This window comes from Etheostoma spectabile, chromosome 2, assembly GCF_008692095.1.
Source record: "Etheostoma spectabile isolate EspeVRDwgs_2016 chromosome 2, UIUC_Espe_1.0, whole genome shotgun sequence".
NCBI lineage: Eukaryota > Metazoa > Chordata > Actinopteri > Perciformes > Percidae > Etheostoma > Etheostoma spectabile.
In genome coordinates this window covers 30,918,572-30,930,453 of record NC_045734.1, presented here as the reverse complement: position 1 = coordinate 30,930,453, position 11,882 = coordinate 30,918,572, and the positions used below count along the sequence as shown (strand labels likewise).

Below are 11,882 nucleotides of genomic sequence, written 5' to 3'. Positions count from 1 at the left end.
TTCTCTAAATATAAGAAGGATCAGAAGAATATAACAATATAAGTAAAAAAGATAAAATAAGTTAAAAAGGAACGGTAAAGCAGAGTAAGTACAGTGGCATGTAGAGCCAGAGGTGGGGTGTGGAAAGAGTCAGGGTTGGGTTGGGGCCTTGTTGATAGGGCTAATGGTTGATGGGGAAAAAACTGTTCTTGTGGTGTGATTTTGGTCCTGATGGACCTCAGCCTCCTGCCAGAGGGGAAGGACTCAAAGAGTTTGTTGCTGGGGTGGGAAGGATCAACCACAATCATTCCACCATGCTTCAGAGTCATGGTGGCGTACTGGTCCTGGAGCGTCAGGAGATTGCAACCAATTGCCTTCTCTGAAGACCGAATGACACGCTGCAGTCACGGAGTGTCACAGGGGCAGGTGAAGCTGAGTTCTTCTTGAAGTCCACAACCATCTCCACTCTCTTTAGAGCGTTGAGCTCTGGGTTGTTTTTCTTGCACCAGGTCACCAGGTGGTCAGCCTCCCACCTGTACGGGGACTTGCCACCATCAGAGATGAGTCCGATGAGGGAGGTGTTGTCCGTGAACTTCAGAAGCTTGATGGACTGGTGACTAGTGGTGCAGCTTTTGGTGTACAGGTAGAAGAGCAGAGGAGAAAGAACGCAGCCCTGGGGGTATCCAGTGCTGATGGTCTGTGAGTCGGAGACGTGTTCCCCCAGCTTTACATGCTGCTTCCTGTCAGACAGGAATTCAGTGCAGGCACACTAAGCTGGGAGAGTTTAGGACTATGGACTTCATAACCACCAAGTCAGGTCGCAAGTTGTTAAGTCTTGTGGTCCTTGGCTTCTTGGGAACAGGGATGATAGCAGAGGACTTGAAGCAAGCTGGCACGTGGCATGTCTTTAGTGAGGTATTGAAAATTTCTGTGAACACTGGAGACAGCTGAACAGCGCAGTGCTTCAAGCTGGATGGGGAGACAGCATCTGGTCCAGCAGCTTTCCAGGGGTTTGGTCTCTTGAAGAGTTTACTGACGTCTCTCTCATTGATGGAAAGAGTTGTTACTGAGGTGTGGGGGGGAGGTGGAAGTGCACTGTAGCTGTAGGGAGGTGTCGTGGGGAATGGTTTCAGGACTGTCTTTTTGTCTTTCAAAGAAGCAGTAGAACTCGTTCAGGTCGTTGGCTAGGTGTGGCTTTAGGCTCAGAGTTAGTAATTAGCTTGAGCTTCCAGCCAGATGCAGAGTTGTTACCTGAGAATTGTTGTTGGAGCTTCTCAGAATACAGTCGTTTGGCCTCTTTCCTTGCTGAACTTGTATTTCGCATCTTTAAATCTGTCTTTGTCTCTACTTTTGAAGGCCTCTTCCTTAACCAGTGATGGGCCAGTTACTTTTAAAAAGTAATTAGTTAGTTACTAGTTACTTTTCCAAAAAGTAACTAAAGAAGTTACTCTGTTACAAATTATAAAAGTAACTAGTTACTTCAGAAAGTAACTATTGCGTTACTTTCAGGTAAAATTTAAAATGCTCAAATGTGACTCCCACCTCCACCTCTCTTTAATGGAACTTAAAATACATGTGCATGATTTATGATAAATCTGAACATTATAATGAAATGGAAACTTAATACAGTACATTATTAACAGAAACAATGTACACAAATCTAAACCATTTTAATGTTGCTGTGGGACAAAGTGAGACTAGCTTCCAATCAAATGCCACGTACGAAGATATGTTTATATACTGGATCGATACAAATAACACAATAGATGTTTTAATAGAACTTTTGATATTGATTGCCTCTCATTTGGGCTCACTTTACCTGTCTCTTGTTGACTGACTCACTTGTGTTGTTCGCTGTGTCTGACTATGCGTGCTTTCAAACACCCGCCCAACTCTACCTCGGATTGGCTTACCATGAAATTTTACTCAACCTCAGCCAATTGTCAGCATGTATGCGCTTGTCTCATGAACAGCTCACTAACCAAGGAACAGTAAAACATCTTGTCTTTATCTTTCGGCTCAGAGATCTAGTTGGTCTGCATTTTTTGGCAGTAACGGTAACAGCGTTATTAAGAATAGTAATCAATTCGATGCCGCGTTACTGAAAAACATAACGCCGTTATTCCCATCTTTCTCCTTAACCAACCTTAACCTTCTGAGTTTGGCTTTGAACCAGAGGTTGTCATTGTTGTAACTCACCCTGGTGCACGATGGAAACACAGCAGTCCTCGCAGAAGCTGATGTATGACATCACAGCCTCATCCGGACTGTTGGTTGTAAAGACCGGACAAGACAACCCGCTGAGGTCTAGCTGACTACCAACCCCATTCAAAAACCATTTTCCCATTGATCAGGTTGATCCAGAGCAGTTTGCTGGATATACAGTAATTTTATGTCTCTGCCAGACATATTGTATTGTATATACGGTTGTTAAAAGTAAATAAAAACAGTCATTAACTCACTTAATGTGTAATTTCCCTGAAAAGCGACATCATCCTCTGTGCTATATGACTAAAAGTCATTATGAGGTATTTGTAGACTCAGAGCAATAACTAGTGATTTGAATTTAACCTCTCTTTTGTTAATCTCTGTTTCTGTGTAGGGAGGAAACGACTATGAGATCTACTGTGACCCACGGACCACGGGCCATGAAGTCTCCTGTCCAGAGGAAACACAACAACTTTGTCAGCAGCTTTTCTTCTCATGAGAGAGAAACTGTTACTGTATGCTGACATTGTTTTTACAGAACAGACCAGAGGGACTTATAATAGGGGTCTAATTTATCTAGATATGATTTAAACATATCTAGAGATTGAACTACAAAAATTATTCATTTACGCGGAAAGAGCCAGCATCATAGTGTTGTTGACATTACCAAAGGGTAACACTTACTGACTAATGGGAAGAGGGATTTCTGGGTATTTTGGTTGCGTTTTGAATCAGAGATGTAATGGCTTTGAACGTGATTTAATGGTTTTAAATTCGTTCATGACATTTTCTTAATGAGATTCTGGCTATGTTATCAACATTAAGTCATGGTAAACCTTAAACTAAAACAGTTAAATGTGTCCATTTGTTGGAAATAATGCAGTTTGTCCATCAAATCTTGTGGCTGTTACAATGACGTCTTCCTTTTTGCGTTTTATGTTGAAGTCTTTTATCGGGTTCTCTGCTTAGCCATGTTTAATATCATCAATATCTAAAACTGTAACCATAACCACATCCCTCGCTGTGTGCTATAAGATTTGTCTCCTAGATGTTGTAAAACAAAAAGTCATGGTCATCAGTACACATTAGCAAACTGTACATTCATGTGGAAATATTACCAGTGAGTGTATCAATATTTTTTTTGGCCCCTATGGTACCTCATACAATTTTTTGAGAATGTATCTGGAAAGTATAGCTGTGTACAATTGCGTGACGTTCCCAATACATGACACTTGAACTTGAATGTATCAACTTGTATCACAATTCTGCTGTAAAAGATGATGATCTGTGGGAAATAATAAAGCATATGAAGGGGAAAAAATCCATGCTTAAAAGTACAATGTATGAAGATTTAAAAGTGTTATTTTAAATTTTTCAACCACAACCACTGAACACAGTTACATCAATTTATGAGTATTAAAAGAAGGAAAAAAGGAAACCTGACCTATGAGGAAAGGTGATGATAGCCACAGAAATAGAAATTAAATGTATTCATTTCAGGTCCAAGCTATAAGCTAATATACTTATGCTTTTTTAAGTAGAATGTCCACTTCTGCCAACCTTTCCATTGTCCTTATTTCTTTTATAAGTATATTTACCAGGTATCTGTCCCTCTTTAATGTGACAAGTGAAATATGATCCAAGTACAAGAGTGCATAAGAAAGAAATCTTATAGTCAAATTCAGTACTCAAAACTAAATGTACATCAGAATCAGAATCAGAATCAGAAATACTTTATTGATCCCCGAAGGGAAACTCTGTGTTGTAGTTGCACACACATCCTTCCAAAATGACTTCAATTTTTCACAACTCCCAAAAATATGTGCGTAATGTGCTTCTTAGCAGCCACATTGTCTTCAACAGGACTAGTTTGTCAAAGATGTTTTAATTAGGTGTAATAAAAAAATGCACCAAAGTCTTCCAGTTCAATTATTGTGAACTATGTTGAGTTTCACACATTCATAGATATAATGCACTTTTAATTCCTTTTCCCACCTTGATTTGAGATAACTTGTTTAGTTTCCCCTACATTCCATAATACTTTAATAAAACATAGAAATGACTAACGTATTTACTATTTGATAAGCATTCATCCTAACTTTTATAACAATAGAATTCTTGAGTTCTCCACGTTTGTTTGATTTACCTAAATAAATCCTAATTGTAAAGGGAACATTGTTCTTTTAAAGGTGCTCCAAGCGATTTTGGGTGACGTTACTTCTTGTTGATGTTCAAACAAAACAAGACTAGTTTGCCCCTCCCTCATCTCGTACCCTCCCCCTCCCTTCTGTCTTATGCACACTAACCCCCCCCCCCCCCCCCACCCCCAAATGCTTCTTGTCGGTTATTGGTTGGAACACTGTTTGTGTATGCTTCGTGGTGCAGGTGGGCACAGTTTATTATGTAGACCCGGGGTGTCTACGGAGACCGTGTTTTTTACAGTGTGTTCTAGGGACAGGCAGCTAGCAGATAGTGAGGAGATGTTTGCTGTATGTGGCAAAACAAATGTAGCCTAAAACTTGCGTGACATTGCTTAGAGAACCTTTAATGTTTGGAAAGTCTGTAATTCCTTGTTGTCTATTATCGTATACAATGCCTTAAGTTCCTTTTACTACCCATTGCTTGAATATGGCATCATTATCTTCTGGCCTTAACTGGATGGCACAGGCTATTTATGTAAGTACTTTCTGGTCTTTCCTTAGTTTGAGCTGCCTGACAAAGTTAAACCAGAACTCTAGTGCACCAGAATTTAAATGTGTCTACTTTACATCTCTCTAATAAATTGGGGAATCTCTGTATGTGTGTATGTGAGTCTGTCTTTAAAATATCTCATTACAGTTCATCCAATCTAATTCACACTTGGTTTCCTGGGTACCCAATGAACTTGGATATTGTATATTAATAAACTGGGAATTAAACCAAACGACTGAACAATGAGGTTGTTTTTTTCCTAACACTGACTGGATCTGATAGCCTTCAACGTATGTCTCGATTCTTTCCATCTAGGAAAATAGTTGTCATTACACCAATCAAGAAAAAAGTATTTTACTGGTTAAGAACTGGGGACCTCTACTGGAAAGGCTTGGAATATTGTAATCTATTCAGCCAAATATTTCTGATAATTATTGACTCATCATTCCAGAGCACCTGCTGCTATTTTTTCTGCACCGTTCCTATGTTTTCGTGCATGAATGAGTTGCTTGGCCTTGTTTCCATGTCGGAGGTCTGGCTTTCTGGCTGCAACTCTTCCATGAAGACCACTTCTGGCCAGACTTCTCCGGACAGTAGATGGGTGTACCTGGTACCACTGGGCTCTGCCAGTTCTGAGCTGATGTCACTGCTGGACATCTTCCAGTTTCAAAGGGAAATAAGCTTGATGTGTTTTTCATCATGTCTCCTTGGCCCCACTGCGTCTACGATCCTCAACGGGGCCCAGTGCTGCAGTGTACCTATTAGAATTGATGCTGGTTTGAAGGCTAAGGGTAATAACACCAAATATTTATGTGATTTACAGTTTTCTTTTGTTCGCACACATTCATTTTGTAAATTTATAAAAAAATTAAACAATATTTATATTTTTAAAAGATTTCTTAGTTTACAGCATTTTTCCACACCTCCCTAAGCCTTTCACACTTGCCTAAGACTTTTGCCCAGTAATGTATATACATACACATATTTATGTATATAAATACCTTTTTATATCATTTAATGAAGGGCAAAAATGTATCAATGCTTTACCAAGCACTTACCAACCAATAACTAAGTGTTACCCAGGTAGCTAAGCATTAGCTTCAGGCTAATTTATCACGGCTACGGTAAGGATTTTATTTCATTTTAACATATTTGTACTCACATTGATGCCGCCATGCTAACCCTGCTAACTGCAGACGTTACCGGAGGACCAGGCAAGCGGGTCGCGGCTGTTTACCACGTGTAGCCTGTTCAGCGGCCGCAGCCAACAACTGTGAGTTATTTTAAGCCAAGAAAGGGGGGCTGTAAATCAGGAAGAGAGGACCGTGAGTTTGCAGAGTGTTTAGCGATTGTTGCCGTAATTCTACGCCAATAAAGTGTGTTCAGTCGGGTAGAGAAGACGGCAAGGTAGTGTTATTTTTAGCAGTTCCTACAGTAATTCTAAGCTGTAAAAGTGTGTCTGTCAGTTGGGTACAGAGCTCCATGATAGCATGGGCTTTTATGACTGTTAATTTGGCCAGCATCTAACGTTAGCTACTCCGCTGTGCTGTGAAGTAACGTCTTGTTATGTGAGAGTAGCGTCTAGCAACATTGTTGTGGCTGCTGCGGTCTCACCCTGGCAACCAATGTTGACTTTGAATCTGGGGTAATGTATCATATCTATTTAAATGGAGGTGAACGAGGATGTAAATGTACTAATAAAACCAACCATGAGAGCTATCTTTGTGAAATATACAGATACTAGTTTATTGTGATTAAATTCCCTAAATGGAGTTTTTTTCCATTTTGAGATGAGAAAGGATAGGAAAAAAGACTCAATACTGACAAATGCAAAAGGTTTCATTGCAATCATCCAAGGGCTTCATCAGTGTTAGCCCCTTCTCATTTTGTGATACTGTGATGAGTGGTTTCAAGGGTTCCTATGGCCTAACAATTCTGCTAGGATTTGTTATTGGAAGCTGTGTTTTTATGTGCCTCATGTCATGTTAAATAGTAAGTCAGACCCAGTATGTTGCAGTATTGTTCCCTTTAACAGTGCATTTATTGATAAATCTTACATAATGGATACAGAACACACACACACACCATAGGCTACAGTGAAATATTCAAGTTGAGATGAGAAGGGATCATAGGACTTATAGCTCATTAGATGAGGTCAATATTGTTACATACACTGCAGCATTGTCATCACACGATGGCCAACTTAGTGCAGCAGAATAAGCCAAACTGCTGCCCAGCTTTAAAAGGGTAAACTTTTAATAATATACCAACAATAAAAACTATGAAATCTGTCTTACAGCTTTTTTAAATTCTCAATTTCACGCATCCGTCCATGATTTTGTTATCATGGAAACAGCTCTACATTAAAGTTGCTGTCAGGCTGTAACTGGCCCCAGCAGGGCCCTTCTCGAAAAAAGACACTTGCCACCGGGCTAAACAACTTTTCTGGGGGAAACCCTGCTGATTTTAACGATTGTTGTTAAATTGTTGTTAAATTGATTGATTGTTGGTAAAATCAAATGCCAATTTATGAATTGGGCTACATGAAAATATTTGTGCATGTTCATTCTTCCATCCCACCCAAATGTCGGTAGCTTTAATGATGCATTTCTTTGGAATATGATCAGTGTCCCCCCACAGTAAAAGAGGACATGTAGCCATGTTTATCTGGAGCCCCAGTATGCTGTCAGCTTTAAAACTTACACAACAATGTGCTCCAATAGGTCAACTCTTTGATACTTAGAGACAGTGTAGAGACTGGGAAACAACTAAGTTGTGTTTACATCTCTTTGCACATTCTCGTTTGTTGGTAATTCAACTAAATGGGAATGTGAGAAAAAGTTACAGATAACCTAAAAGGACACTAACTATAAATTCTTAAAGCACACATACAGCAAACATGGATACAATGACATTTGAAACATCAGTTATCTGGCAAACTTGGACTGTCACTAATGTAATATTATTACATTAGTGTGGATGTCAGGTCCTTATACAATGTTGACTTCACACTGAAACATAACAAAAATAAATGGCTCATAATAAAGAATAACTTTTTTGTTCTTGGTGATCGTTCGGTATTCATGTAATGGACCACCGGAGGAAAATAGGGGAGGGTCATGTCTTTTTATTCAAGGTCATCCAACTTTTTTTAGTCTAGGTGGGAGGGTGACCCAACAAAGTTTTTATGAAAACAGCAAAACGGCTTGTTTGGTGCATATTTTGCCATGTAGGATGGGATTTCCCAAACTGAATAAATCCTGCACACCCATATAAACACAAAACTGCTATGCTAGTTCCATCATGTTGTAACTAGTGATGGTCAAATAAAGCTTCGTGAACCACTGTCTTTCATTTCTAAGCTCACTAGATGGCACTCTCTGTTCAACAGGGTTGAAAACACATTGAATTGTCATTCCTTTAACCCTTTTGCTGTGAACAGAGAGCGCCATCTAGTGAGTCAGAAAATAAAGACAGTGGTTTGCGAAGCTTCCTATGACCATCACTGGTTGTAACTAGCAACACTCTAGTTTGATTTCTGTTTTTTCCATTCAGCAACATAGCTTTAAAAATGGAATAGAGGACTGATCTAGGGTGAGCTCACAGCTGAAAACCCTCAAACTCACTAAACAAATCTGCTTTCCTTTACATAGAGCATCATATTTGTTCACATTGTTAACAAATATGATCATTTCCCAGAGAAGTAGTATTTTTGTGACTCAGAATCAGCTTCTAATTGTATAACTACTGACTTAAAGTAGTTTACGAGTGTGGCCCCCTGACACATAACTTGGTCCAGACTGTGGAAGAGGTATGGTATATCTCAAGGAACTACCAAGGAGATATGACGTTACTGACATGCACACACATCTGCTTCTTCCAATGTCTCTAAAGTAAATGTCTAATGGTACTACAAAGACATAGCTGTGACTAGGAAAACGTTTTATTACTAGTATCATAATGCATATTATTTTACACTACATACAAAAGAGGTAAGACTGTATGTAAATAAATCATTCAGTTCATCTTTCATCATGTTGTAAAAGATTTTTAGATTTGGAGTTTATTGAAGAAATGGTAAATATGGACAAGTTAAAGGGTAACTACAGTTCTTTTCAACCTGGACCCTATTTTTCTGTTTTTGCGTGTAAGTGACTGATAGGAACAACAATCTTTGAAATTGGACCAGTATTAAGCATGAACGCTTTAACCGACAGCCACAGATCGGGCTGCAATGTTGTCAGACCCTTAGAATATTAATCTGAGCCTGTCAGCGGCAAAACAAGTAATTTATTTTGTTTTCTAAATGTAAATACAAGCTGCACAACTGTCCTATTAACTTACATTGTAGCTTGTATGCCGCTACTAACTGCAGATATCTTGCTTAATACTGGACCATTGTCAAAGATTGTTGTTCCAGGTTGAAAAAAAGGGTAAGTTACAGTTTAAGGTTGATCTTTAAGGTTTCATCAGATTGTTTCAGTCTCCTCATCAAGCCTGTGCTGTATGTTGTTTCAGGCTGGTTTAATGTAACATTTACCCATCTCACAGTATTATTAGTGCATTCTTTAAACAAAGTACAATTGATCGTAATTAAGAAACCTAACATCTGCATCCATTTATATAAAAAAATTAGAAATTAAAACTATGTCAAGATGTCTTTCAGAGTCAAAAAAGTGAACTGAAACACAGCCAGTGTCTCCCTACTCTGTGACTCGCTTCAAACGGAGAAGGAATGAGACAAACTACAGTTTGAAAACAAGAGATACAAGTCAGTCAGTTATCTCATCACAGTTTGCCTCCGCTCCCTTCCAGGTGTTTGAATAAATGTATATATTTATTTTGAAAGCGTAAGAGCAGTCATTTCTTTTACCTTCCAGCCAGGCGACTGGGTTCCTTTTTCTAGTCAGGCAGTAATAAAGACAGCCTCATCCAAGTTTGGGTCCTTGCCATTGTCCCTACGGCTGGATGAGCAGCTGCTGAGGTCGGCCATGCCTGACTCCAGGTTACTGCGGGTGGAGTGGTCATCAGGATTGGGACTCTTGAGCTGGGTGTGTGGCCGTAGAGGCAGGGTGAGACTGAGGTCCTGGGTCGGAGTCTTCTGGTTGGCTGGTTTAGAAGACAGCGTGTGACCGTTGTCCTGTGCAGGGCTGGTGATTGTATCTGTGTAGGTGGTGGGCGGGTCTGGCCCACTGTGTGTCTGCCGCAGGTGGCTAGTCCTCCTCCTTGGAACCTCGATCTTCTCCCACGTGATTGGCTTCCCTGTCAGGGCTGCTATCCTCTGCAGAGATAAGAGAACAACAAGACATACACTTTCTTTTATTCAAGGTCTTCCAAGCATCATTGTTAACAAACTCCTCTCCCTCTCTATGTATATTGAGTGGGTAAGTGGGCATTTACACCAAAAAAAGCAATCCAGCGATTTTCTGCAAGGTGGTGCAGTGGGAGGAGTGTCAATGAATCGCCTTGTTTGTGTGACGTCCTGTTGCGTTCTTTAACCCCCCAACAAAGCACAAGTTCACTTTATATTTCACAATAACAATGTTTACTGTCAGACCGTTTATAGATTTCAACGTTTCCGACCGCACTTGAAAGCAGCTTATTTCACAGGGGGAGAGAGAAAGAAAAGAGACGAGAAGACATAGATGTTGCATTCAGGTATTACACAAACTCCCTGGCAGCGTGACGTGGGGTTGAGTCTCCAAACTTGAGTCGGTCTGCGTTTTTTTGAGTTTCTACCCTGCGGCAACCGCCGGCTGTCTGATTGCCGACGCAAACTGTGTAACCTGCAACCTACGGAGGTGGGAAATGTGGATAGCTGAATTTCAGTTGGACACCAGTGATTAGAGAACTCAGTTATCCTCACTATAGCCAGACATCATCTAAACATTACCCAAAGGAGCTCTATGTGAAAACGCAAATGTTGGACTCAGTTAGACTGTACACTCACCTAAAGGATTATCAGGAACACCTGTTCAATTTCTCATTAATGCAATTATCTAATCAATCAATCACATGGCAGTTGCTCCAATGCATTTAGGGGTGTGTTCCTGGTCAAGACAATCTCCCGAACTCCAAACTGAATGTCAGAATGGGAAAGAAAGGGGATTTAAGCAATTTTGAGCATGGCATGGTTGTTGTGCCAGATGGGCCGGTCTGAGTATTTCACAATCTGCTCAGTTACTGGGATTTTTACGCACAACCATTTCTAGGGTTTACAAAGAATGGTGTGAAAAGGGAAAAACATCCAGTATGCGGCAGTTCTGTGGGCGAAAATGCCTTGTTGATGCTAGAGGTCAGAGGAGAATGGGCCGACTGATTCAAGCTGATAGAAGAGCAACTTTGACTGGAATAACCACTCAGTACAACCGAGGTATGCAGCAAAGCATTTGTGAAGCCACAACATGCACAACCTTGAGGCGGATGGGCTACAACAGCAGAAGACCCCACCGGGTACCACTCATCTCCACTACAAATAGGAAAAAGAGGCTACAATTTGCAAGAGCTCACCAAAATTGGCCAGTTGAAGACTGGAAAAATGTTGCCTGGTCTGATGAGTCTCAATTTCTGTTGAGACATTCAGATGGTAGAGTCAGAATTTCACTTTTTGAGTTTTTTTTTAACATTAATATACGTCCCCTTAGCCTGCCTATTGTCCCCCAGTGGCAAGAAATGGCGATAGGTGTAAACCGAGCCCTGGGTATCCTGCTATTAATGGAGTCTGGTGGTTTTAGCGCTAGCAACTTCAGAGTTGCAAACCTTCACCAAACCTGGTAGCTTTTCCACAGGCTTGAGAGCCCACTGTTACGTCACTGTATATGTTGTCATAAGTCTCAGCTTTTCTAGTCATGCAGTTGCCAACCATAGTCCAGTGCTGGTTGGGATGGGTCTTGTGATCCGGTTCTATTAAGGACACGGTTCTAAATTTCTCAAATCCCAAAAATCAAAAAGGTCAGAGTTTATGGATACTTTTAAACTTCAACAGAGTACCCGCCTTCAAGGAA

General features: G+C 40.4%; 2 protein-coding genes across 5 annotated transcripts in view; one reads left to right on the top strand and one right to left on the bottom strand.

Annotated features, from left to right (window-relative positions):
- The window catches only part of pmm2 (phosphomannomutase 2), a 12,063-nt gene extending 8,442 nt beyond the window's left edge, over positions 1-3,621 (top strand). The window contains exon 8 of the mRNA XM_032534729.1: positions 2,582-3,621. Coding sequence (XP_032390620.1) covers positions 2,582-2,686 — 105 coding nt within the window. The 3' untranslated portion in view covers positions 2,687-3,621. The remainder of the gene's footprint in view (positions 1-2,581) is intronic.
- A 5,366-nt stretch (positions 3,622-8,987) lies between these two features.
- LOC116701138 (myotubularin-related protein 7) overlaps positions 8,988-11,882 on the bottom strand; it is a 28,444-nt gene continuing 25,549 nt past the window's right edge. For 2 of the 4 annotated variants that reach the window (XM_032534722.1, XM_032534707.1), the window contains exon 14: positions 8,988-10,159. In XM_032534722.1, the coding sequence (XP_032390613.1) occupies positions 9,785-10,159 (375 nt within the window). In that variant the 3' untranslated portion in view covers positions 8,988-9,784. The remainder of the gene's footprint in view (positions 10,160-11,882) is intronic. The other 2 variants (XM_032534712.1, XM_032534723.1) reach the window with 2 other exon arrangements.